The following is a 26,653-nucleotide window of genomic DNA, read 5'->3' as shown; positions in this document are numbered from 1 at the left end:
GGTATCACATATCCACAGGCAAGCTCTAACTTGGCCATGCTTGGCACACCAGTAAGTTCCGGAGTTAAGACAAAGAACTGTCTGTTGTCAAGTTTATTAACCTCCCACCTCTGTTACCTATTTTTGTTCAGTTTCTTACATTCAACCAGAGCTATCAGTCCACTCTCTTTAGTATGTATCCTTCATAACAATCTCTTAGTTTTTTGACCCACTGCTCATTATAACTATCTCTGTTGATTTAAGACCTGACTTCTGACTGGCATATCTATAGAGTTTATCAATCTTTTAAACATTTATTGAGTGCTTCAATTCAGATTCAGCAAACATTTACTGAGTTCCTTCAGGTCATTTCACCCTTATAGCTACAGCCACTCTAAGAAACTATTATTACCTCCATTTTATAGAGAAGCAAACATATTCAGACAAGTTAGGTCACCCAAATCAAATCTAAATCTATCAATCAAGTCCAGCGCTCCTTCTACTCATCTTTATCTCTCTATCAAATTACAACACACTCTGCTAGTTAGAATCTAAGGCTTCACTCCACTTCCTGACCTGTTTTTCAAACCCTACCTAAAAACGTATCCCCTAGATCCACTGATAAGCACCCCCCGCCCCGATCCTCCAAATCCTGCTCTAGTGGCTTCTTCTATTCCCAGCTCCTTTCTCTATATCCATCTACACCACTGCTGTAACATGCTAACTCTGGTGCCCTCAAGGTTTCAAGAAAAATTCTACCAATAGAATCTTCTTTTCGGGGGAAGGAGAGAAGTAAGTCAGGAGCATCGTGGTCTTGTTTCAGCCTGTTGTCTTCCCCTTTATAGACTATCAGCTATAGCAACTATATCAATGAACTGTAATTAACTGCTTAATAGATTCTTTCATGTATTAAGTTATAAAAAACTGGAAACCAGTGACTGCCCCGAGGAAATACTGGTAACTCAAGACACTCTCAGAGCCTCAAAGTAAACGGATATCTGCCACATCCATTATTTTTGCAGGAAAAAAATATATCTTAACAAACTTAACTCTGACCATAAAAAGCAAGTTTAGTGAAATGAACTTGCTGCTAAAAGCTATTTGAGCACATGTGAAAATTAAAACCAAGATATACTTTTCATGCCATGCTCATACAAACCAGCAAAATTCAGAACCCAAGCCATCTGCTCTTGATTTTTCAATAGCAAAGTTAACAAAGTAGCCTTTTAATCTTGTAAGCAAATCATAATTGTCCACTACAGATGCTAAGTTTGTAAATTAACAAAATACTTTTTTCTTAATTTCCCAAGGAGGTAGGAATAATTAATTGGTTAGGATCAAAACCTTTGAGTGTGATCTTGAGACTGTCTAAAACTCATTTTGTTTCACCTGCAAAACAAGGACAGGTATATCTACCTCATAGGATTATTGAAAGAATAAGATCATGAAATTCCTAGCACAACGTTTTTTACACAGTGAGCACTCAAAATGTTCCTTCTTCTCATTATTATTATGTCCTTAGTCTTTGTTTCCTCACCTGTAATATTAAAATTTCTACAGGGCAGTTGTGAGAATTAAACACATTGCTTGGTACATCATAGATATTTATGAAAGCCCATCATTCCCATCCTGTCAGCATTACTGGGGGAATCAGGAGTCAAAAAACTACAAAACTACATTTATAAAGCCCTGGGCTGGAGAAAAAAATACACCAGCTCTCAGGAATTACATGTTTGCTTTTGGGAGGGGGAGTCTGTGAGGAGAGAAAAGTAGGAAGAAAAAGAAGACACAGTTTTATTATTGGATAATGTAGACAGTCATTTAATCACATAATTCAGTCATGATTTTATAATGATTTGAAGTAATGATTTATAATAATCATTAAAGTGCAAGGTTAAACTTAGTTAAAAACCAATCAGGGACTAATACATTGTCTAAAGTAAAACAAAAACAACTTTAGTGGCAACTAAAGATATATACAAGATATTTAAACATTAATTAGTGAGAAATTTTAGAAGAAACTTCAAAAACAGTCTCATTATTTCATTGTTTTATGAAACCAAAACAACATTTTGAACTGGAGTGTAAAAGATGAATTAACAGGAACCTACTATTGTGAAGTTTCATTCTGTTTTAAATTTTGCACTCTTCTGAAAGAAATACATGTGTACAAGACATAAAGAAATACACATTTCATTTTCCTTACCTGTTGTGTTCCATCTGCACTTACAATAGGGGCAGATAGAAGAGAAATATCACTACTTAAAATCTGAGCTGTATCCAGTAGTGGTGGGTGTTCTGCCATTATCAATAAGACATTAATATACCGGATAACCTTCCAATTCTGAAAAACAAAAATACATAGCCATCTGTGTGTACATCCTTAAAAATGTATTAAAATATAATACATTCAAAATTTGTCTCATTCTTTAACCTAAAATGATATTCTTGTGAAAGAAAATTTTACAATACTTAGTCGACTACTTTTTTTCTGTCAACAGACCATTTAAGGAAATACCTTTCTTACAACTTAGCCAACTGTATGTCAGTGTAGACAGGAAACTAAGATATATTAAAACCAATATATTGGGTGCCTGGGTCGCTCAGTCAGGTAAGTGTCTGACTTGGTTTCAGCTCAGGTCAGGATCTCAGGGTCATGAGATCCTGCCCTGTGTTAGGCTCTGCGCTCAGCAAGGAGTCTGCTTGAGATTCTTTCCCCCTCCTTCTCCTTCCCTCTCTGCTTCTCCCCCACTGCTCCTCCCTGCCTGCTCACACTTTCTCTAAATAAATAAAATATTAAAAAAAAAACCAATATATGAGCAGCTTCCATTTAAATTCCATGTCTGTCTCTTTATCCCTTCCACCTCTATGCAATATTTACTTAACCACCACAACTCTAGCTAAATACTAGATAATATTTAGTATGGGACAGGGAGTAAAATGCAATGACTAAGTGAGCAAATCTACCACTAATTTTTTTTCTATGAGCAGAGAAGGTGATTACGAAGACCCAATCCCCTCCTCTATCACCTTTATCAGTCTCTAGAAACTACACATGAATTATGATTTGTCATTGATTCCTCAGACAAGACAATATGGTAGAAAAATTTGCTCAGGACTAGAATAAAAACCTTCAAATTTTAAGTTTTAAGCTCTGACACTGGTCTGTAGTTCTGGTTTTACTATTCTTTCCTAAGTGACACCTATTTCAAAATAAACCAAATCATTACAGTGATTAAAAGCATATACATTTAGAAATCTTTGACACAGTGTCACTTATGTAAAAAGTAAAAGACTTGATGTAAGCAAATTATGGTATATCTACCATATATAACATCAACCAATAAAATGTCACCTAATTACAAGAAAAGCTGAACATAACTGAGCTCAATCATAAATTTTACCAAGTTTATACTAAAAAGCAAAATTACAAACATTTTTGGATGCTTGTAAGATTCTGAAATTCAGCAGTGTCAAGATATTTAACTTTTGTAAGATATTAAATTCATGTTATTTATTTTAAAGTCTTGAATCTTTGCAGAAACTCTCATACAGGTTGATTTAACCTAAAAACAAATTTCTATTAGATATATAAAAATTGCTGTAAGATTTTTAAAAAATATTCAATACAGTTATCTACCTCGAGATTTTATACTGAAGACCACGGTATATAATATTTTATATTTAACTACTTTATAACAATGCATGTCATTAAACACATTATATGTTATAATTACATGCACATATAATATACATATATTTATACTGTTTTTAACATATACATACATATATATAAACACATGATATATACAAACATATATAAAGGGGCAAATCTAACTTCTGGCTTAATCTGTATTGCTGTATTAAAGTCTGATAAAATCAGTGAGAAAAAAAAGTAAAAAAAAATCAGTGAGTAAATAATTTCACTGTGAATATGTAAAAAAGTTGTAAGACAGGAAAGAGTCAATGCATTATTTTCCCTCTTGCATATCAAAGAAACATTTAGGGAAGCTAAGAGGAGTAACCAGAGAACGTTTACAGATAATTCACTTTGTAAAATTAGTAAATTAAAAAAAAAATAACAACCATTGAGTACTTTTTATTTTGTCATTATATTGTTTGTAATATTTTACATAATGTCTTTAGCTAAAACTGCAACCACCATTATTACTTGAATTTTATTTTATTTTTTTTTTAAGATTTTTATTTATTTATTTGACAGAAAGACACAGCGAGAGAGGGAACACAAGCAGGGGGAGTGGGAGAGGGAGAAGCAGGCTTCCCGCTGAGCAGGGAGCCCGATGCGGGGCTCGATCCCAGGACCCTGGGATCATGACCTGAGCTGAAGGCAGACGCTTAACCGACTGAGCCACCCAGGCACCCCTATTACTTGAATTTTAGAAAGTAATGAAGATACAACCATAATTTGGTTTCAAGAGGTGAACTGGAAGCTTACAAATACAAACACAGATTTCTTCTGAACCTCTAGTTAATTCCAAGAACAGTATTATTATAAACTGGATCTGAAGCCACATGCTATGTTTTAACATTATCATCCACTTAAGGCATTACCTCTAATTTTATTCTTTTCAAAGCTCTAACACATCAGAAGTTTATTTATGAATTGCTTTCTTGCATGGATATATCCATCACACTATATGCAAAGGTTTTATTTAAGCTTGCAAATTAGAAACTACAGCCATGCAACTGAAATGATGCATTTAGAAACCTAAAAATTCCTCTACTCCTGTGTAGAGAACACTGTCAGCTTTTCCTTTCAACCAATTTCTTCTAATTCTGTTATTTCTACTTCCTACATTCTCATCTTGTGACTACAAACACCCACTTGTTTTAAGTTATGCATCTATTTTGTTTTTAATACTGTAATATTTGATATATATGCAAGAGAGGGGATTTGCAAATTTTCATGGAATAATAATACCCCCCCCATGGCTCATTTCAAGCTATCATGGTTTAAAAACTGACCTGAAAATTCCTGATTTTTTTTTTTTTTAAGATTTTATTTACTTATTTGACAGAGACATAGTGAGAGAGGGAGCACAAGCAGGGGGAGTGGGAGAGGGAGAAGCAGGCTTCCTGCAGAACAGGGAGCCCACTGTGGGGCTTGATCCCAGGACCCTGGGATCATGACCTGAGCCAAAGGCAGAAGCAAACAACTGAGCCACCCAGGTGCCCCCAAATTCCTGATTTTTAACAATCAACTTTTGTATACAAGATGGTTCCATCATATCACTATTTATATCTAAAATCTACATATCAATATTTAATTATTTGTATAGCAATAATATAACAAAATATTAACATTTGGGAAATCTGGGTGAAGAAAAGCTAAATATCTCTATACTACTCTTGTAACTTTTAAGTCTGAAATTTTAATTAGTGTCAAATTAGACAATATTACAAAAAATTAACACCAGGTAGAATGCAGATCTGAATGTAAAAGGTAAAACAAAAAAGTTTCTAAAAGATAATACACAAGAATATCTTCATAACCATGAGAGAAAGAGTTTTTAGACAGGGTACAGATTATATTTCTTAAATCATAAAGAAAAATGAATACTGAACTTCATTAAAATGAAGAACTACTATTCATTAAGAAATATCTTTAAGAAAAATGAAAAGGCAAGCCATAGACTGAAAGAAGCTATTTTCAAAATACGTAACTGAAAAACAGCACATATTTCACATTTATACAGGCCTCCTACAAATTGATTTAAAAAAAAAAAACAACAGAAAGATGCCAAGACACTTGAATATGCTCTTCACAAAAGTGGAAATTCAAGAGATCAATAAACATATGAAAAGATTCTCAAATTCATTAACTACTAGGAAAAAGCTACTTAAAAATCATAATGAAATGTCTTCATATACTCCTTAGGAGTATAAAAATAAAAAAGACTGACAATATTAAGTATCAAGGAGGCTATGGGCAACTGGCACACTCAAATGGAATGAGAGTGGAAATTCATAAAATCACTTTGGAAACTACTTTGATATTATTTACCAAAGTTGAATGTATAAATATTCCATGACCCAGTTATGATTCAGTTATTAGACTCCTAGTCTACCAAAAAAAAAATGCATGCACATATGCACCAAAAAAAGTACATGAAGGTGTATATAGCAGCACTACTCTTTACTAGCCCCTAAACTGTAAACAACTTAAATGTCCCTGGACAGTAAATGGTAAATTTTATCTAATTCATCCACTGGACTACTATACAGCAATGAAAATTAAAGAACTAGTGAACAGGAAACAACACAAATAAATTTCACAAATACAATGTGAGTGGAAAACAGACAAAATACATACAACACAACTTTATTTATAGAAAGTTCAAAACAGAATAAAACCAATCTATGGTGTTAAAAGTCAGGATAGGTGATTGTCTTTGAAGGATGGGAACTTGGAGAGGCATGAAGGCAGTTTCTGGGGTGCTGGTACAGTTCTATGTCTTGACTTGGGAGGCTGTTACGTGATAATTACCACTCTTACCACATAATTATGTGAAAATACCATTATGAATTGAGCTGTATATTGATAAGTACATACTTCTCTGTGTCTACTTCAAGAAAATTATTTTTAAAAGTTAACACGACCACATGGTCATCTCAATTGATGCAAAAAAACATTTGACAAGATCCAACATCCTTTGATGATAAAAACACTCAACAAACTAGGAACAGAAGGAAACTATCTCAACATAATAAAGGCCATAGATGAAAAGCCCACAGCTAATAACATCGTGCTCAGTGGTAAAAGACTATCAGCTTTTCCTCTAAGACTGGGAACAAAGCAAGGATGCTGACTCTAACCATATCCATTCACAGTACTGGACATAGTACTGAAAATCCTAGTCGGAGCCATTAGGCATGAAAAACAAATAAAAGGTATCCAAATCGGAAAGGAAGAAGTAAAACCATCTCTGTTCACACATGACATGATCTCGTATGTAGAAAAACCTAAAGAGTCCATTAAAATCCTGTTAGAACTAGTAAATTCAGTAAAAGTGCATGGTAGGAAATGAACACAGAAAAATCAGTTGCATTTCTATATATTAACAATGAACAATCTAAAAAAAGAAATTAAGAAAATAATTCCATTTAAAGTAGCATCAAAAAGAATAAAATACTAAGGAATAAATTTAACCCCCAAAGTGGAAGATTTGTATACTGAAAACTATAAAAATTTGCTAATAGAAATTTAAAAAGACACAAATAAATGGAAAGATCCTGTGTTCATAGATTAGAAGATTTAATACTGTTAAGAATTCGAGACTTCCCGGGGTGCCTGGGTGGCTCAGTTGTTAAGCTTCTGCCTTTGGCTCAGGTCATGATCCCAGAGTCCTGGGATCGAGTCCCACATTGGGCTCCCTGCTCAGCAGAGAGCCTGCTTCTCCCTCTCCCACTCCCTCTGCGTGTGCTCCCTCTCTCGCTGTGTTCTCTCTCTGTCAAAATAAATAAAATCTTAAAAAAAAAAAAAAAGAAAAGAATTTGAGACCTCCCAAAGCAATCCCTAAAAAAATCTCAATGGCTTTTTTTTTTTTTTTTTGCAGAAATAGAAAAATTCATTCTAAAATTCCTACGGAATCTCAAGGGATTCCAAATAGCTAAAACAATATTGAAAAAGAACAAAGTTAGAAGACTCAAACTTCCTGATTTTAAAACATATTACAAAGCAACAGTAATCAAAACTGTGGTATTGGCATAACAACAGACAAACACACCAATGGAAAAGAATAGAGAGCCCAGAAATAAACTTTTACATGTCTAGTCAAATGATCTTCAACAAGGGTGCCAACACCATTTAATGAAGAAAGGACAGTCTGTTTAACAAATGGTGAATAGGAAAACTGCATATCCACACGCAAAAGAATGAACTTGGATTCTTTTACCATATACAAAAATTAACTCAAAATGGATTTAACACTAAGTATAAGACCCAAAACTATAACGCTCCAAGAAAACAGAGGAAAAGATTGGACTTGGCAATGATTTCTTAGATATGACACCTAAAGCAAAGACCACAAAAGCAAAAACAGACATATGGCACTACATCAAACTTGAAAACTTCAGTGCATCAGAGTACACATTCAAACTGCAACCTATGGAATGGGAAAAAATATTTGCAAACTTAGCTCTGACTGCTACAAAATATCATACACTGGGTGCCTTAACCAACAGACATTTATTCCTCACAGTTCTTGAGGCTGGGAAGCCCAAGATCTGGGTGCAAAGAGCTGCCTTCTTGCTGTATCTTCTCATGGCCAAGAGAGAGGAGTTTGCGTCTCTCTTATTCTTCTTAAATTATAAGGGCACTAACCCCATCAAGGGGGTTCTTCCCTCATGACCTCATCTAAGCCTAATTACTCCCCAAAGGCCCCACCTCTTAATGCCATCACATTTGGGGGGGTAGGGCTTCAACATGAATTTTGGAAGGATACAAACACTGAGTCCAAACATTCTGCCCCTGGCCCACCAAAATCCATGTCTTTCTTGCCTGCAAAATACATTCATTCCAACCCAACAGTCACAAAAGTCTTAACTGGTTTCAACATAAACTTTAAAATCTCATCCAAATAAGATTCATCCAAAGCAAATTCCTCTCCAGCTGTGAACCTGTAGAACCAGGTAAGTTACATGCTTCCAAAATACAGTGTGTTTCCAAAATACAATGGTGAGACAGGCACAGTATATTCCATTCCAAAAGGAAGAAGGGTAACATATCCCAAGCAAGTCCAAAACCTAGCAAGGTGAATTTCTTAAGCAATCTTAACAATCTCTTTGGTTTCATGCTCTGCCCTCCAGACCCAATGGGGGGGTGGCATCATGCCCACAGACATTCCTCCAGCGTGGTGGAGCCCTGCCCATGTGGCTCTACTGAACAGAGGTCCCATCCTTTGAAACTGAGGGGAGGCAACCCTGACCCTCTGCCCTCTATACTCTGGACCTATGTTGGGAGTAGCAGTCCTGATGACAGGAGTCACCTTTGGGGTCCTTCTTCCCTTTTCCTGAAGGGAGAACACATGTTCACAGCCTGCCTTCATTCCCTTCCATTTTGTTTCATTTAGTCCCAGCTAGCATTGTTTCACTGGTATAATTCCATCTCTCTTCCTGGCTTCTGTTGAGATGCTGATTAGGTACATGGTTCACACCCACACTAAAAGCCTTATCAACTGGCTAGTCAAACATACTCTTGGTATTCTCTTCAGAGTATTCGTTCTCATTTTTTGCAGTCTGGATAGACTGAACATTTTCCAAGTCTTTAAATTCTGGTCCCTTTTTGCTTAACAAATCCTTCATTTCATTTCTCTCCTCTCACATTTTATTATAAGCAGTGAGAAGGAACCAAGCTACTCCTTCAACACTTTGCTTTAGAAACATCCTCAGCTAAATATTCACTTCTATCACTTTCAAGTTTTACCTTCCATAAAACATTAAAACATGAACGCAACTCAGCCAATTTTTTTGCTTTTATAAAAAGGATCACTTTTTCCACTGTCCAATAACAATGTTCCTCATTCCCATCTGAGACCTCATCAGAATGGCCTTTATCATCCATATTTCTACCAATATTCTGTTTATGATTATTTATGTATTCTTTAAGAAGATGGAGGTTTTCTCTCCAGTTCTCTGCGTTTCTTTCTGAGCTCTTACCAGTTGCCATTAGCAATCCCTTAAAAGTAATCTTGGCTTTTTCCAGCATGCACTTCAACACTTTTCCAGCCTCCACCCATTCCCCAGTTCCAAAGCTACTTCCACATTTTTAGATATTACAGTAGGACCTCACTTATTAATACGGTCTCCATCAGTTTGGACTGCTAGAATAAACAATATACATTTATTCTTCACAGTTCTGGAGGCTGGTAAGTCCAAGACCAGGGTGCCAGCATGACCGGGTTCTTGGTGAGGGCCCTCTTCCTGGCCAGCAGATGGCTACCTTCTTGCTGTATCTCCACATGGCCAAGACAGAGAAAGTTCTGGTCTCTTCCTCTTCTTATAAGTGCACTAATCCATAATGGGGGCTCTACCCTCATGACTTCATAAACCTCAACAACTCCCAAAGGCCCACCTCCAAACATGATCACATTGGGGATTAGGGCTTCAGTCTTCAGTCCATAACACTATTAGATTTAGATACAGTACTGTACTTTCTTACTCAGTCACTACTATTAGTTTCTTTACTCAAATATTCTGCCAGGTTTTCTTACTCAAACTCCTCATTTACATCCACCCATTCTATTTAAATTTGTTTTATTCTAAGGATGTTGCTGTTAGGCAATAGCCTAGACATAATGAGCTACATCTAGGGTTTAAAACTTCAGCTCTAATTGTTTAAAAAGTATATGGGAAAATGCACAGCAGGATCATACTTGGATTATAGCCATAGTGTAAGTGAGGAATCCACAGGAAAAATATGTACATTTAGATTAAAAAAAAATCCAATGTATTTTTCTGGTCTTTTGTCTAAATCAATGAAACTTTAAATTATAGGATTCTAAGTCCATATCTAAAATCTATTATACACTCCAAAGAGTTTTAGTATCATATTTAAATCCAGAATTTGGGAGTACTTGAAAGTATACATATGACGGGATGCCTGGGTGGCTCAGTCGGTTAAGCATCTGCCTTCAGCTCAGGTCATGATCCCAGGGAACCTGGGATCGAGTCCTGCATTGGGCTCCCCACTTGGCGGGGAGCCTGCTTTTCCCTCTCCTTCTGCCTGCCATTCCCCCTGCTTATGCTCACTCTCTCTCTTTCTCTGACAAATAAAATATTTTTTAAAAAAGAATCCTTTGGGGAAAAAAAGTATACATATGAAAAAACATTAAGTAAAAATATTATAGTAGTAACTGTATTAAGATGATGTAATTACAGTAATTTTTTCCTCTATTTCCCCAATATTTTTGTAATATGAATATGGTTATACCACTTTCATCAAAATTTCAATTTAAAAATAAACAGCTTGAAAAGCCCTAGGCAACTACAGTCATATTTGGCTTATCGACCATCTCAAAGACCTTTTAGGAAATTTCAATAAATTTTGCTTGAACTTGGACTTTATCCAAATTAATATTCATCTGACAAACTAATATCCTAACATGTATTCATGTATTTTTCCAAATTAGACCTCTTTCATTTCTTTTTAATTTTTGGATTTTTAAAAAATTTTTTAAACTTGACATCTTAGATTAAAAAAAAAGCACTTTAAGTCACTTGCAGTGGAATTTCCTAAGATGAAAATCATGGGAATCACTCTGTGAAATCATCCTGTCATTTCTTATCTGAAACTTAAAACAAGTATTTCACAGATTTTATTTAACAATGAGATATTAGATTATTTTGTATTTTTCCCAAGACTAATTCTTTCAACCACACTGATGTTAACTGTACTCCAGAAAAATGACTCTTAAAAATAGGTTATTAGTTAAATTTAACTTTGGTTCACCTAAATTTCTACGTCTTAATGTGAACTTTCATTAAGACATAAAGGACAGTTGTTTTCCCCCTTACAACATCTTCAGTGCCACTCTTTCATTTTTTTTCTAGTTTTTTAAGTTGTTTCAGGCAGAAGAATAAACTCAGTACCTTTCTTTTTTTTTTTTTTTTTTTTTAAGATTTTATTTATTTATTTGAGAGAGAGCGAGCGAGACAGGGAACACAAGCAGGGGGAGTGGAAGAGAGAGAAGCAGCCTTCCTGGGGAGCAGAGAGCCTGATGCAGCCCCAGGACTCTGGGATCATGACCTGAGCCAAAGGCAGAAGTTTATGAGCCACCCAGGCGCCCCCAGTCCTTTTCACTTTTGACAGGAAACTAAATTCACTACTTTTTTTTTTAATTTAAATCCAATTAGCCAACATATAGTACATCATTACAAATTCACTACTCTTCAATTTTTTTTTTTTGAGAGAGAGAGCTCACGCACGCACTTGAGGGAGGGAAAGGGGCAAAGGGAGAGGCAGAGAGAAGATTCCAAGATTCCAAGCAGGCTCCACGTCCAGCTCAGGGCCTGACGTGGGGCTCCATCTCACAACCCTGCGATCATGACCTGAGCCGAAACCAAGAGTTGGACGCTTAACTGACTGAGCCACCCAGGTGCCCCACACCACTCTTAATTTTTAATGTACCCAACGGACACTAGAAAGGTGAATGAATTTATTACAAATAGAAACCAAATGACCATGCTTTAAAAGCACGATTTTTTTAAAGTATGGTCCAGGGTTCACCAATGGCAGTGTGCTCTTGATATGTCCTGAACTAAAAGAAAAATCAATATTCTTTTTACAGATATTTTCGGCAAATGACACACAATTTTTTAGCTTTTATTTCTGTGTTAAGATTAAGTGTTACTTACTAGCAACCTCCAGAGTGAGCTCTTATTTGTTAATAAAATTTGTTAATAGAATGTATAAAGTAAAATTAATACATTTCAAAAGATTACTTAGGCCTCTAATTCACTACTAAGACATTCAGCTGCCATGCAATACAGTTAGGATTCCCACAATTTGCAGAAGGATACTTCATTATCTGTTTATCTATCATCAGTGCTCTTTTCAATTGCCCTAGTTTTTGCAGTGCCTTCAATTGGTCATGGTTCTCAAGTCCAACAGATTTTATTTATAAATTACTATATGTTTAGCTTTATTATTCCCATATTCAATTTAGTTTTTGTTGAAGGTTGATTAACCCAATAGTGTACAATGATGCATATATACATTAATGATATTTTCGGCTTATAACTTTAACCTTGTTCTTTAAGTAGGTATATTTATAAACTTCCAATTTGGCTTATATGTTAACATTTTATCACTGACCTGCTATTTATGAATTTATGTTATCTAAGTAACTTACAACATATTTTTCATGCTAAGTGCAATAACTTATTTTTATACATAGGGCAGTGTTTATATGGCATAATTCAATAATATGTTGAACCATATGAAATTGTCATTTCTAAGGTAAAAAATATTAAAATAACATGATTTCATATGGTTTAACCTAATAAAAGCAAATACATATCTTATATATAAAATATATTTCCTTATAAGGTGACTATACAGATCATTAGCAATAAATTTACTGTAACTTATCTTATTTTCTAATTCCTTGTCCACTGGAAAGGTAGAAGAAGTAGAATGGGTAGGGTGGGTGGGTCTCAGTCTTTTATCCCACATAAATGAACAGAGGTTTAAAAAAAGAAGGAGTTGAGAGCCACTACCATCACTCGCCAATGCCAGACACACTAAGTATAACTTAATTTAATTAGGCAGTCAGGAGATATAGCCCCCATCCTTCCACTACGAAATCACACCTTAATACTAACATGAAAATCTGGTTAAAACAGACTTCAAAGGCAATCCTGATGAAAAAGACATCAAAAAGATATATCCAGTCAGGAAACTATGGGAACTGAGAGCAGGAGTTGCTCCCAAGAAATCAACCCCAATCTGTTAAAGGACAGAGAGTGTACACATAATTAAGGCCAACAATTTTTTTTTAAGTGCCATTGTCTTAAATCCTATTTTACAGTTCTAGCTGATGTTTTCAGAGCACTTGGGTTACCTTTAGAGCCCAGGGTAATTACATCTGTGACAATTCTATTTTCATCTACAAATACTTTACTTATTGCCCTTTTAAAATGTGCTAGCTTATATATTATAGTCACTTTGCTTTTTTAGAATTTCAAATTCTTGGTTACAGGTATCAGAATGACTTTGAATTGAAGACTAAAACTTGTAGTTTCTGAATATTTTCTGACCAAAATTAACACTTGGCATCTAGGTTCACAACGGAAGGGTTTGCATTCCCCTGTAAAAGCTACTGAAGCTATAGCTTCACCATAACTTCACCATATTTAACATGTTTCCTTCTAAATAGAAAATTTTATCATAAGACATCACAAGAAAATCAAGAAACATTTCTGTATTTCCTATAAGAAAGATGTGTCTGTAGAACCCAGTGTTTTAACACTGCCCTTTCTGAGATAACCAGATTCTTTGTTTATAAATCTACTATTAAGCCTGAGTTAAATATTACTGCCTCTAAACACGCTCATCTTCCTTCATCTTATTTTTTACAAAAATTTTCCTTCTTTGTAGTCTACCTTTATTTAGCTCAAGCTGATGACATCAATCCTAGAATTTACCAATAACTTTCTTAAAATATTAGGTTCTAATATTGAAAGGGGGTGAGAAATAAAAATATCTAGACAAATGAGACTTGAAAACTATAATTTTACATTTGAAAAAATTGCTCTTATAATAGATATTCAGAAAATAAAGTACACTAAAATTGTCTTGTTTTGCAGGTATGATTATAAAGGTTGAGAATCACTAATCTCCAATTCTTGCTTCTTTAACCTATGGTAACAGTTTCTGACCCAATGCTATACTGAAAGTGCTAGTTTTAAATGCACCAATGACTTTAGACACCAAATGGGAAGCTTGTGAGTGAAGGGAGGTGTTATTAAAAATTACACAGAAGAAAGAGACATAATCAAGAAGGTATGGCTCTAACAAGGACTAATCATAATTGCCAAATCCAAACCCTCTTATGTTTTATTATTTTTGTTACATCACAAAAGTTATAGATTTTATACTTAAGAACATATGTATAGTCATCATTTTTAATTCTTCCTCCTGTCCCTAAATCCAACTTCCATTTCTACAGCTATCCGCTGTGGAAGGTACCCTTTCAGACTTGTTCTCTGCACTTACCCAAGTATATATAAGGTTTTCTAGGTTTTTTGGTTGTTACATAAAGCAAATGACATGTATTAGTATCTTTCTTTTTCACGTGAAATACTGTAATATTTTCTTAAAGAAGTATATTTGTTATCTATTTCATTCTTTTCCAGGCTGCCTAATATTCTACTGCAAGGGCATTCCATAACTGAACTATTCTAATGCTGAACAATGAAACTGCTTCCATTTTTCTCCATACATTTCCCCCTCTGCAAGAAATAACCATGTAATATTCTATATGAACTTACGATAGTCTCTCTATACAGAAATACTTCTCTTTAGAAGTATGCACTTCTAGAGTTGATAGATACTGCTGAACTTTTCTCCTCAAAAAGATGAGGCTATTTATACTTTGTTCAATAGTTCATAAATGTATACTTTCCAATTTTACTTGTAATATTAAGGTTGTCCAGTTTTGTTAATTTTATTACAAAGGTTTTTTAAAAAATCATATTGATGTTTTATTTGAATTTCTCAAAATACTGGCATGGTTGAATAACTCTTCAAAACTTTATAGGCTATCTGTATTTCTAATTCTATGAATTTCCTACTTAAATTCTTTATTTTCTACCAGGTTTTTTTTTTTTTTTTCATACTGATTTGAGAGCACACCTTGTATACTTTGAATATTAGCTTTGTCTATTACATGTCAAATCTGTTATTTGGCAATTCAGTTGCTTGCCTTTTTTAATGGCATCTAAGTTTGATGTCTCCTTGACAGGAGAAAGGCTTGCTCTACTCCAAAATGTTTTTAAAAATTCACTTCTAAAACTTTTGCCACTTTATTTACTTATATTTAGTCCATCTAGATTTTAGTTTTGATAGTGCCATGAAGTGGGTACCTAATTATCTTTACCTCAACTGGATAGCCAATTGTCCCACACCATTTATAGAGTAGCTCTTCCATTACCAGTTTATCACACAAGAAATTCCCCTGTATCCATGGAGTTCCTCCTGAATTCTGTATTCTGTTTCTATGCAACATGCTCATTCCTACTCCAAATTCTTATTTTTTAAATAACTGTAATTTTATAGTATGTTTTGATTTTTGATAGGGATGTTCACTGTTAAGCTTCTTTTTGAAATTTACTTGGCCATTCTTATATATTTAACCTTCTCAAAACTTGAAATATCAGTTTGTCAAATTCCATTTTAAAATCCTACCATAATCTAATTAGGATTACACTATTTTCTCATTTGGTGAGAACTGCCATTTTTATGGTATTAAGTTGTCACACTCAGGAATATAGTATGCTCTCCATCCATTCAGATCTTCTTACAGTTTTCTTTATATAGCTGTTGCATATTTCAGAAGGTTCTTAAGTATTTTATAATTTTAGCTTCTACTTTTTCATTTTCCATAGTTGGCTACTGCTGGTGTATAAGAAAGCTAATGAATATTCTAAGTTATAGCCAGCTGGTTTACTGAAATCTCTTTGTGACTCAAATCATTTTGTGTTGACTATCTTGTATTTTCTAAGTAGGTAATCATATCAACTACAAATACTAACAGTGATATATCTCACCTCATCCCCCACACACCCCTTATTTAGAGGTTATTTTTCTTGCTTCTTAATGCATTGGCTGATACTTTAGGGCAAATGTTCTGCTCCTATCTTTTTATGGAAGTGCTTCTAATATTTCACTATGACATTTAATACAGCCTTCTGATAGAGACTCTTTACTAGGTTATTTCTTGTTAATAGTTATTAGGGACAACTGAATTATAGAAAATAATATTTTTTAGCATCAAAGAGATAATCATACAGTTTTATTCTTTCATCTGTAAATATAGTGAATTATGTCAATATGTTTCCTAATACTGAATCAATATTATACTCCTGGGATTCAAAACATTGGAAGTGGTATGATTAAAAGCTGAGGCTCTGGAGTCAGGTGCCTGGGTTCAAACCCCCAAATCACTAACTAGTTGTGTGGTATGTTATTTAACTTCTTTCTACTCCAGTTTCCTCATTTTTAAAATGATGACAATATTATCTACCTCAGAGGGTTGTTTTAAGGATTAAGTAAACTGATACACATAAAGTTGTTTTAACAGCAGTCAGAACATAGAAAGTATTTAATGTATGTTAATTTATTATTTACTAAGTGCCTTATATTTGCCAGGCATAGGGTATGAAGCATGGCAGGGGGCACCAAACTAAGGCCTGTGAGCCAAATCCGGCCTCCTGCCTGTTTTTGTAAAGTTTTATTGGAACACAGTCATACCCAATGTTTATAACTTATCTTTGGCTGTTTTAATGCTCCTACAACACAGCTAAGTAGTTGTAACAGTTCATACAGCCACACATCTTAAAATATTTACTATCTGCTCCTTTATAGAAAAAAAAAATTTTCCAACTACAGGAGTACTGTTCCAACTCAAGAATTTTATAATCTAATAGTTGAGACAGACAAGAAATATATATGTTATGGTATATGTACACAATCATGATATTGAAGGTATTACAGAAACATGGCAGTTCAGGACTAAATGACAGGAAGGATTCACACAAGTGAAAAAAAGGCAAGAGAAGAGGTTATTTTATTTACCCTTAATTATTTTTAAATATGCATTTGTTTATATGTCTTTACCTCTCATCCTAGTTTGTGAATTACTAGAGGGAAGGCAGTACAACATTCATATTTGTGACATTCATATTTTAAGTATGTAGGACGTTTAAAGAATTAACAAATGATAGATGAATAAATGGTGAAAATGGTGAACGGTGAAAAGAAGAATAGGTTATCTAGGTGACAGTGATTAGACCTGTCAAAGTTCTAGATATAAATATCCTATGGCAAGCAGTTTACTTGCCATGTTAAATGGGCTCTCTTAATCCTTATAACAGCCAATTCTAAAAGATAGATCCTATTATTACCCCTCTTTAAGTGAAGAAACAAAGGCCCATAGAGGTAAAGTAATATGTGCATGTTTATATACAACCAATAAGGGAGGAAGCCAACAAATAAACCTCTATCTACCTAATGTAAAACATATGCTTTCTACTACAAAATTGGGAATAGATATAGTCACAGGGTATCAACAGACTATATACTTTGAAACAGAGACCAAAGACATTATAACTGATGCAGCAGAATTGTGGTATGATTTTAATGTCTAAAATTGAGCAATGATATGAATAAAACTCATGTTTTTGAAAACATTAGCCTGGAAGCAGCCTGAAAGACGGCTTAGAGGGAAACTGCCCCTACATTTTCTCCAAAGGCTACTCTACCACACACATTAGGCCAATTTTAGCAAGGTTCAAGTAACAGATTAAAAAAATACAATTGCAGGGGTGCCTGGGTAGCGTAGTCAGTTAAGCATCTGACTCTTGGCTTCGGCTCAGGTCATGGTCTCAGGATCCTGAGATGGAGTCCCATGTCAGGTTCAGCACTCAGTGTGGAGTCTGCTTGGATTCTCTCTCCCTCTGTCCCGCCCCCCCCCAAAATAAATAAATAAGTCTTTATAAAAAATATAATTGCTAGCATACAGTGGCATTTGAGGAATAATGACGCACCTACTGATCTCAAGTACTGGAAATAGCTGGTCCCAACATGCAAAAAACTATTAACTAAAGTGTAAGAAAGAGTATATATTGCAAATGAAAATATTACATGGAAAAAAAATCAAGCCTTAAGAACAAAATTGCAAACTGACAATGCCTGTCTTAAGCAAACCAAAAAAAATCTAGAAAATGAAAACATAATGAAATCACATATTATAAATATTTTCATTTTTTTTTTTTTTAAGATTTTATTTATTTTTTAGAGAGCGAGCGAGAGAGAAACAGCATGAGAGGGGTGAGGGTCAGAGGGAGAAGGAGGCTCCCCGCTGAGCCGGGAGCCCGATGTGGGACTCGATCCCAGGACCCTGGGATCATGACCTGAGCCAAAGGCAGACGCTTAACCATCTGAGCCACCCAGGCGCCCTAAATATTTTCATTTTAAACATGTAAGCAAATCTTAAGAAAAACTGATTCTGACGTAAATGACGACTCCTTCAAGCTCAATCTTAAAAGTAGTTGTTTTACATAACATCTATTTCTGCAAAAGAAAGCACATCGTTACTTTTTAAAGAGAAGTCTTAACTGTACTTGAACACCTGTTTAGAACCCCCAAAGCAGGAAGATTTTTTTTCTCACTGGGGAACTGAATAATAAATCACCTAAATTTTCTAACTTATTCTGTTCAAATATATATTGAGATGTGGATTCTGAAGAAGGAAAACAGAAAATATCTATCAGATATTTGTGACAGAGGCTGATTAAGAAAATTTATTAAACTTAGGTAACTTTTATATCAGGGTTTATTTCAAAGTACACATCAAATTTACTTTTTATTTCTAACTAAACACATAAGAGATCTCAAAAAGTGAGAAAGGAAGAGAGATATGAAAGTCAATCAGAAGTAACAGTTTCATCTGTAAAATAAAAGTACTACCACATATCTGGCATGTCTGCATAGGATTTAAAAAATTACCAAGTACAGGGACTAAACACCAATGAGAGTTCAACAAGTGGATCTTATTACTATACATACAGGGATAGTCTTCCACTCGAAAAAAAAGAAAACCTTAAGGAATTCACTTTTGCATATTTTTATCCCACTCTGGAAAAGACTAGCTGAAGATGCTTGGAATATAAGATCAGTATTCCTTTGCAAAAAGAACAGAGGCATTGGATATGACCACAATGAAAGATTAGTAAGAATAGAAAGAAAAATTTTACATGCATTGTTTGCCAAAAAGCAGTTAAAACTTTTGAGTAAACTAAATGTTTATTGGAAGCACATTTGCAGAACTTTGAAGGATAAAACTTGAATTCATGATTTCTGGTCTTACTAAAACAAACAAACAAAAACAAACAAAAAAACCCCCAAAAAACCAAACTTCCAATTGCTTCCAATTATAGCAGTATTAATGTAAGCTCTTATTTGGTACTTTGTTTTCATGGCTTCCAACATCTCTTTGGGTACTCACAATATTTCTGTGGGGAAAACAGGATAGGTATTATTCTCAATTTTAATGACTGGGAATTTAAGATGGAAAAAAACTAACCTGAGATCATATGGCTAATAAGGGTAAAGTTGGAACTAAGATCCATGGAACTTAATCTCCTAAAAAACAAAACAGCTGGAATGATCCAGCTGTTTCAAGCACTGGCAAAAGGGAGGTCGGAGAGTAAACTGTTAATTTCTCTTTAAAGCAAAATTTAAAAAGCCAAATTTTTATTAGGTAGCAATTCACAGTGGCTGAAATTTAGTTCAAAAGGTCTGTACTGCCTTACAGTGTAAGACAGTATATACATTTACAAAGTATGAAAAATGTTAATATAAATAAATTACAAAAATTAGCTTAAGTTTTGTTTGGTTAGTTTTAGTGTTTTTAAAAGGGGAAAAAAAACCACACTGATGTTACCTACGCAGATCTCCATCTTATTCATTTTTACTTTTTCCAGCACTTAATACATATACAGAACGTATTTACTAATGCCTTCAAATCAAAAAATGTTGTGCCATATTCTTGCTCTCCTGATGACAAAATGATGTCATTACTCTTTAATCTTTTTTAAAAAGATTTTATTTATTTATTTGACAGAGAGAGAGCACAGATAGGCAAAGTGGCAGGCAGAGGGAGAGGGAGAAGCAGGCTCTCCGCTGAGCAGGCAGCCCAACGCAGGGCTCGATCCCAGGACCCTCGGATCATGACCTGAGCAGAAGGCAGACGCTTAACCAACTAGCCACTCAGGCGCCCCGATGTCATTACTCTTGATGACAGAGTAACCCTAGCCAATTCATTCATGCAACCATAACCTGAGGTACCACTATTCACCTGGTAATGGTACATGAAACACAATGTGAAGGAAACAACTGCTTTAGAAATACACATTTTTAAATTAGAAAATTCAAAGAGCTATTTCATGTAAATGAAATTTCAAAGTAACTGCTACTTATCCTTTAAATCACCATAACTTATCTTTAAATAGTCTTAATGGAAACATTTTATTTTTTAAAAAAATTTTTTAAGATTTTATTTATTTATTTGAGAGAGAGAGCAAGAGTGGAGGGAGGGTCAAAGGGAGAGGGACAAGCCAACTCCCCGTTGAGCAGGGAGCTCAATGTGGGACTCGATCCCAGAACCCTGGGATCATGACCTGAGCCGAAGATAGACACTTAACTGACTGAGCCACCCAGGCATCCCTTAATGGAAATATTTTAAAAGAGATTTCTAGGTCTTCTTTGCCTTAATCTGCACATGACACAATCTTTTCCTGATGACTCAAGCTCATCAATGTAAATATCAATTATTAGACTATTCTGTAACACAGTGACTCTTCTTGGAGTTATTGAGAGGTGTCTTAACTGTTTATCTCTTCACTAACTCATCCTAGACTACTTTTAAAGACAAGGTTTCCTTCCGTCAGGTCCCTATTATCACTTATAAGCCACCGGTACCCTGGCCAAAGTTTATAAAATGCCAGTTTGCAGTTTAAAATATGTAAAACCAGAACATGCAGTTGATATACTTAACCTTATACAAATTTTAAATGAAGCCATGATGTAACTATTTTTCCTGCTCTAAGGCCTGGCTCAAAGGTTTTTCTTCTTTCACTTCCTAGTTCTGAGACCTAGTCTAGGCTGTTGTTAGAAGTTTGGCCACAAAATAACAATTACAATAATAGTTATTTCTGCATATTTTCTTTATTTTTACTATAACATAGGGAACAAATATAAATGATAGTCATAACAAAATGCACCAAACAAACATGTAGACAAATGATATAAGGCATCTCACTTTATGTGCTGTAAGGACAATTACCTAGCCCAATTATTAGCCAGGAGTCAGCAAACTAGGTACACTGGCCAAATCCAGCCCACAGCGAGCTTGTTTTTGTTTGGCCCCGGAGTTAAGAATGATTCTTATATTTATAAAAAATTATTTAAAAAATAAACAAAAAAGAATACTCAGGAGAGACCGCAAGTAAACTGCAAAACCTAAAATATTTACTATCTGGCACTCTATAGAAAAAGTTTGCCAATTCCTGATCTAAGCTGTAATAAACAAACACATATAAGATATATATAGCTATCTCTTACACATAAAGCTTAAGCTATTAATATGTCAAAGTAGACATGTAGTTCTTTCAATGATGAGTTCATAATGACACAGCCAAATTATCTTCTCCAGCCCTGCCTATTCCTTTTGATCATGCCCTGGGGCTTAGCCAAAATCCGTAGGCAACCTTCTTTCTTCCTCTTAATATTTACCCTTGGATGCTCTCAGACAGGTCTCCCTGCTCCTACTTCAGTCCTGGATGTCAATCTTTTTTGGAATGTCTTTCCTTTTGCTAAGTCCTTCCCAAGTTTCAAGTCTGACTTCTTCCAAATGCCTTCCATGGTCTTCCAGCCCTCAGTGGCCTCACTTTCTTTCAAATTACAGTTCTTGCCACACAATTTAATAACATCATTTTTTTTTTTAAAGATTTTATTTATTTTATTTGACAGAATGGGAGAGAGAGCACATGAGAGGGGGGAGGGTCAGAGGGAGAAGCAGACTCCCTGCCGAGCAGGGAGCCCGATGCGGGACTCGATCCAGGGACTCCAGGATCATGACCTGAGCCGAAGGCAGTCGCTTAACCAACTGAGCCACCCAGGCACCCCAATAACATCATATTTTCGCTAATGATTTTGTGTGTGCTTAGTCTAGTACCCACAACTATTTTCTAAATAACTTGAAGGAAGGAAAGATATCACACTGCTTTAATAATAGCTCATCATCCTCTGAGCACATGTCATCTCCCAAGTGTACCTCTCTATCTTGGAGAAAAAATAACCTGAGGACTGGTAATGGGTGATAAGTGATTGGAAATACCAAAAGATAACACCCACAAAGTAACTTGATGGAAGACGGTAAGTTACATTGCAAACTTAAGAAAGTGTATGTGAAAGACAAACAAAACTGTAATAGTGGAAGGATAGAGAGATAAGGATCAAGAGATTAAGAGATCACTGAATAATACTTTGAAATGAGATCAAAATATTAAGAAAATTATAAAACCTTGAAATATAAGTTAAAAAAACAAAATTTGCCTTTCAACCCTATTGGCCATTAATTTCCTTTTAACAAGCAGCTCTAGACATTGATAGCCATAAGGGCTTTTTTTTTTTTTTTTTTGCAATGTGGTAACTGAAGGACTAAAAGATTCAACGGGACAGACATACACTGCATTCTAACCCTTTAGATTTTCAACATTCTAAATTTATTTGAAGTATGCTAAAGATAGTGAGAAAAAAAATCATCTATCATTTGATTACCCGGCTAATAAAATTGGAAATCATGTACATATCCCTACATCACTCTCAAAGATAACACCTAGACTCATTTTCATACAAAAATGTACCAAGAATATAAAAATATTTTTTAGTACTTCATCAAATTCTTATAAAAATATAAGCAAAATATAAGGTGCACAAGACTTCCATGTATGAACATAAAAAAACACAAATGTTTTAAAACAATCATACATATTACCCATGAGTTTAAAAATACTGCATATTATAAATTAAGTGCTCTTTACCTAAGTAAAGCTACAAAAGACAATGAGAATATTAATCATATATTCCTTCTTTTTGTCCTGGGTTTTATAGTCTCTCAGTCCTGACCTATCCCTGGCTGGTCAGAGAAGAGGGAAACCGTCTTCTTAATTAGTAATAAAATATGTTTAATATTATACTCTAGAAATTTTACAACTAAAAAGTAATTATTAAATGCATGGTAAAATGAATCAGCTCTCAATTACTCACATGATGAGGGGAAGTGATGACACAGATGACACCAAATGATAATCCTAACATCAGTTTTTTCAAATGCATATCATTAATTTGGGAGAAGCAAACTGCCTTTATAATTACATCTGACTGAGGCCAGAGTTAACCAGAATGTTTATATTCCCTAAACATTCAATGATTTTGAGGTTTCGAAAGGAGAGACAAAAGGGAAAAAGAGGGAGTTAATTCCAAAGCATACAGGTGGCTAAAGTCAACCAGCCTGGGATAAAAAAATTTCTCTGTCAACCTACATAAGAAAACTGAGAGATGATCTATGAAGAAAAAGAAAAAAACAGTAAAACTTACCGGGACAGTGCTAAAATTTTTAAATCGAATGTTATTTACAAAAATTTTAATGAGTTTTCTTCCTGTTAAATCATCCTTTCTTCCCACTAACTAGTATTATTAGTGATGACAAGAATTACCAGTGAGCCAAAAAGCTGAAAGCAAATTTTAGGTTCTATGTTATAAAAGATGTGTTAAAAATCCTTTTTATCATTGTTTTCTGTTAAGCCCACCATCTGTCCCAATAGGCACTTTATCTCATTACTTGAGATAAATCAATTCAACCAAGAAAACACCAAAAAGGCAGAGGAGTCATTCCTCTGGAATACTTTTAGGTGATTTAAACAAAACTTACACGATGGCAAGAATTACAGATTTAGCAAATACACAAAAACTAAATATTTATCCAAATACAAGACCTTAGCCACAAATCTCAATTAGTTGCTGTCTAACATATGGCTCCAACCCCTGAGTGGCATATGTTTAGCACTGGTGCTGGTAATAGCACGGTGGTAAAATAGTATAGTAACAGTTCAACTTTAGTTATTTCATTCTTATAATACAGAAAAACACTCCAACTTTGGTTTCAGGAACTAAAAACAGAGAGCACAGTAAGAAATAATTATGTTGCTCGGTTTTAAAAGTTCACACTGAACACATATGAGGATTATATTGCAAAAAGAAAAAAACCTTATAAGCTTATTATTCTTAGTTGGAAGATGCTCAGACACAAAGGTGTGCAAAGAAACTTACGTAAAATTTCACAAAAGAAAATCTCTAATTCACGATCCCTAGCACCCCAGTAACCATTACACACCCCCTCCCCCCCGCAAAAATATCCCAAAGCTTTAAACGCTAACAGTTTGGTAAAGGAACGATCAACGACTACTTTAATTAAAACAGCCACCGTTGTTCTCCAGACTGTATGACAAAATTATTTGTTCATTTTCCTTTACCTAACGCATGGCGTCCCTCCACAGCCGTGTCAAAAGTTCAAAGATCCAGGTTGTTAAACAGGGCAAGGACTGCAGCCTCGAGTCAACCTCCTGACTGAACAGGTGGTTAACTCAGCCGGGTAGAGGAACGACCAGGTACTGGCACCAGCCAAACAGGATCAAACACACAAGGGCGGGTTTTCGAGGTTTTAACCCCAAGATGAACGGGGAAAACTCTCTTCAGAAAAAGCGTTCAAGTTCGGCGGCTGCCCGGCGGCCGAAGCCCAAGGAGCGGCGGCGGCCGCTCGGCGATCTTCTCCGGAGGGCTCCGCACTCGACCCCCAAGCCTCCGCGAGCCGCGCCGCTCACCGCCGGCCGGGGGGCAGAGGGAAGGCCGCCCGCGCCCCCCCGCGCCGCCTCCTCGGGCTGGTGGCGGGGCCGCGGTCGCGCCCCCACAAGCGCCTCCGGGCGAGATTCGGGCCCGGCAGGTGGCCGACAAGTTGACGGGTCCTGTCCCCGGCCCCACTCCCCCCCTTCCTTGCCCACAGCGCGCCCACAGAACGGGGTGGGCCGGGCCCCTCGACGGGCCCGAGCCCCGCTCGGCGCCCCGGCCCCTCAGACCCAGCCTAACGGTTTCCGTGGCGCCTGCTCCGGGACGGGAGTGGGACAGCTCGGTCTCCCCCGCCTTTCCCGAAGGGAGCGCCCGCGCTCTCACCTCCGAGTCACGCCGCTCTGAGGCGGAGGAAGGCGGCTACCCTGGCGCCTCTTCTTCGGGTTCCTGATCGTTCTCGCTCTACCTCAGCGGCAGAGCCAGCTCTCGGGGCCGCTGCGGCCGCCGGCGCACTGACTGGTGGGGTGGTTTTCCGGCAGTGACGGCGCCGCCTCAGCCCCGCTCTTCGCTCCCTCTCCGCGTAGCTCCCGCTTTCTGTTTCACCCGAGGGACCACGAACGCCGCCGCCGCCATGCTTACTACGGAGCCGGGAGGAGGAGCCCGGAGTCAGCGCGCCCAGTGCGGCTGCGCGAGCCTCGCCGACGGCGCCCCCGGCCGGCCCGGACCCCGCGTTCCCGCCCGGCGCTCGAGCCTGCTGCCCCGCGGGTCTTCCCCGGGAGCGCGAGTCGCCCGCCGAGCCCTTGGCGCTGGGCGTCCGAGCGCCCCCTTACCGCTCCCAGGGCGCCCACCGCCCTCCCGGGGCTGCAGGCTCTGTCCTGAGGCCTGGCTGCGCCAGCTTCGACTGAACATCTGGCGCGGCCAGCCTGCGAGCGACACTAGGGAAATGTGGAGTTAATTGACGTTCCTAGGGCCACTCACGCAATTCTCAGTCCAAATTGTAAAGGCTCCCTCTGAGACGCGCCGGGGTCAGCCTCTTTCTGAAAGCACAAGAACTTAACGCCGGCAGGTGCTTTTAAAGACACTCCCCCAAGGAATAGGAGGCCAAGCGAAGTGGGTTGGATATTTTCCATCCTAAACACTTAGAGCCCCGGATCTCTACGGCAAGCAAAAATATTTAGATAATTACTTCAGTTGAAAACGTGGGGGTTAGTTTCCTGGTCTGTTTCCCAGCCAAATCGCATGAAAACCCATTACCTTAATTTGTACAACAAACAGCACGAAGCTTACAAGTGAACGGAGCAGAGATTCCTTTAAACCTCCAGCAATTGGGGGCGCTGCAATAATTCCCGAGGGCTGGCCAGGGCTGCTTACTTTTGCAGATTCCACTGAAGGTCTTGGGAAGGGGGTAGTCCTTGGGACGGAGAGTCCGACCCCAGTAACTGTCCCTTCAAAAACAGTGATGAATGTAACCAGGCTCCCTGTTCTGGCTTTATTTCACTTTATTGATTGTGCTGCGTTTTAAAATAG

The 26,653-nt window shown here is 36.6% G+C and overlaps 1 protein-coding gene across 1 annotated transcript in view; it reads right to left on the bottom strand.

Annotated features, from left to right (window-relative positions):
* FNDC3A (fibronectin type III domain containing 3A) overlaps positions 1-25,543 on the bottom strand; it is a 164,101-nt gene extending 138,558 nt beyond the window's left edge. The window contains exons 1-2 of the mRNA XM_021689460.2: positions 25,511-25,543; positions 2,186-2,323 (exon numbers count right to left, since the gene is read on the bottom strand). Coding sequence (XP_021545135.2) covers positions 2,186-2,284 — 99 coding nt within the window. The 5' untranslated portion in view covers positions 2,285-2,323; positions 25,511-25,543. The remainder of the gene's footprint in view (positions 1-2,185; positions 2,324-25,510) is intronic.
* Between the last annotated feature and the right edge of the window lie 1,110 nt (positions 25,544-26,653).

This window comes from Neomonachus schauinslandi, chromosome 3, assembly GCF_002201575.2.
Source record: "Neomonachus schauinslandi chromosome 3, ASM220157v2, whole genome shotgun sequence".
NCBI lineage: Eukaryota > Metazoa > Chordata > Mammalia > Carnivora > Phocidae > Neomonachus > Neomonachus schauinslandi.
The sequence above is the reverse complement of the archived record's forward strand: the minus strand, read 5'-3'. Positions and strand labels throughout refer to the sequence as shown.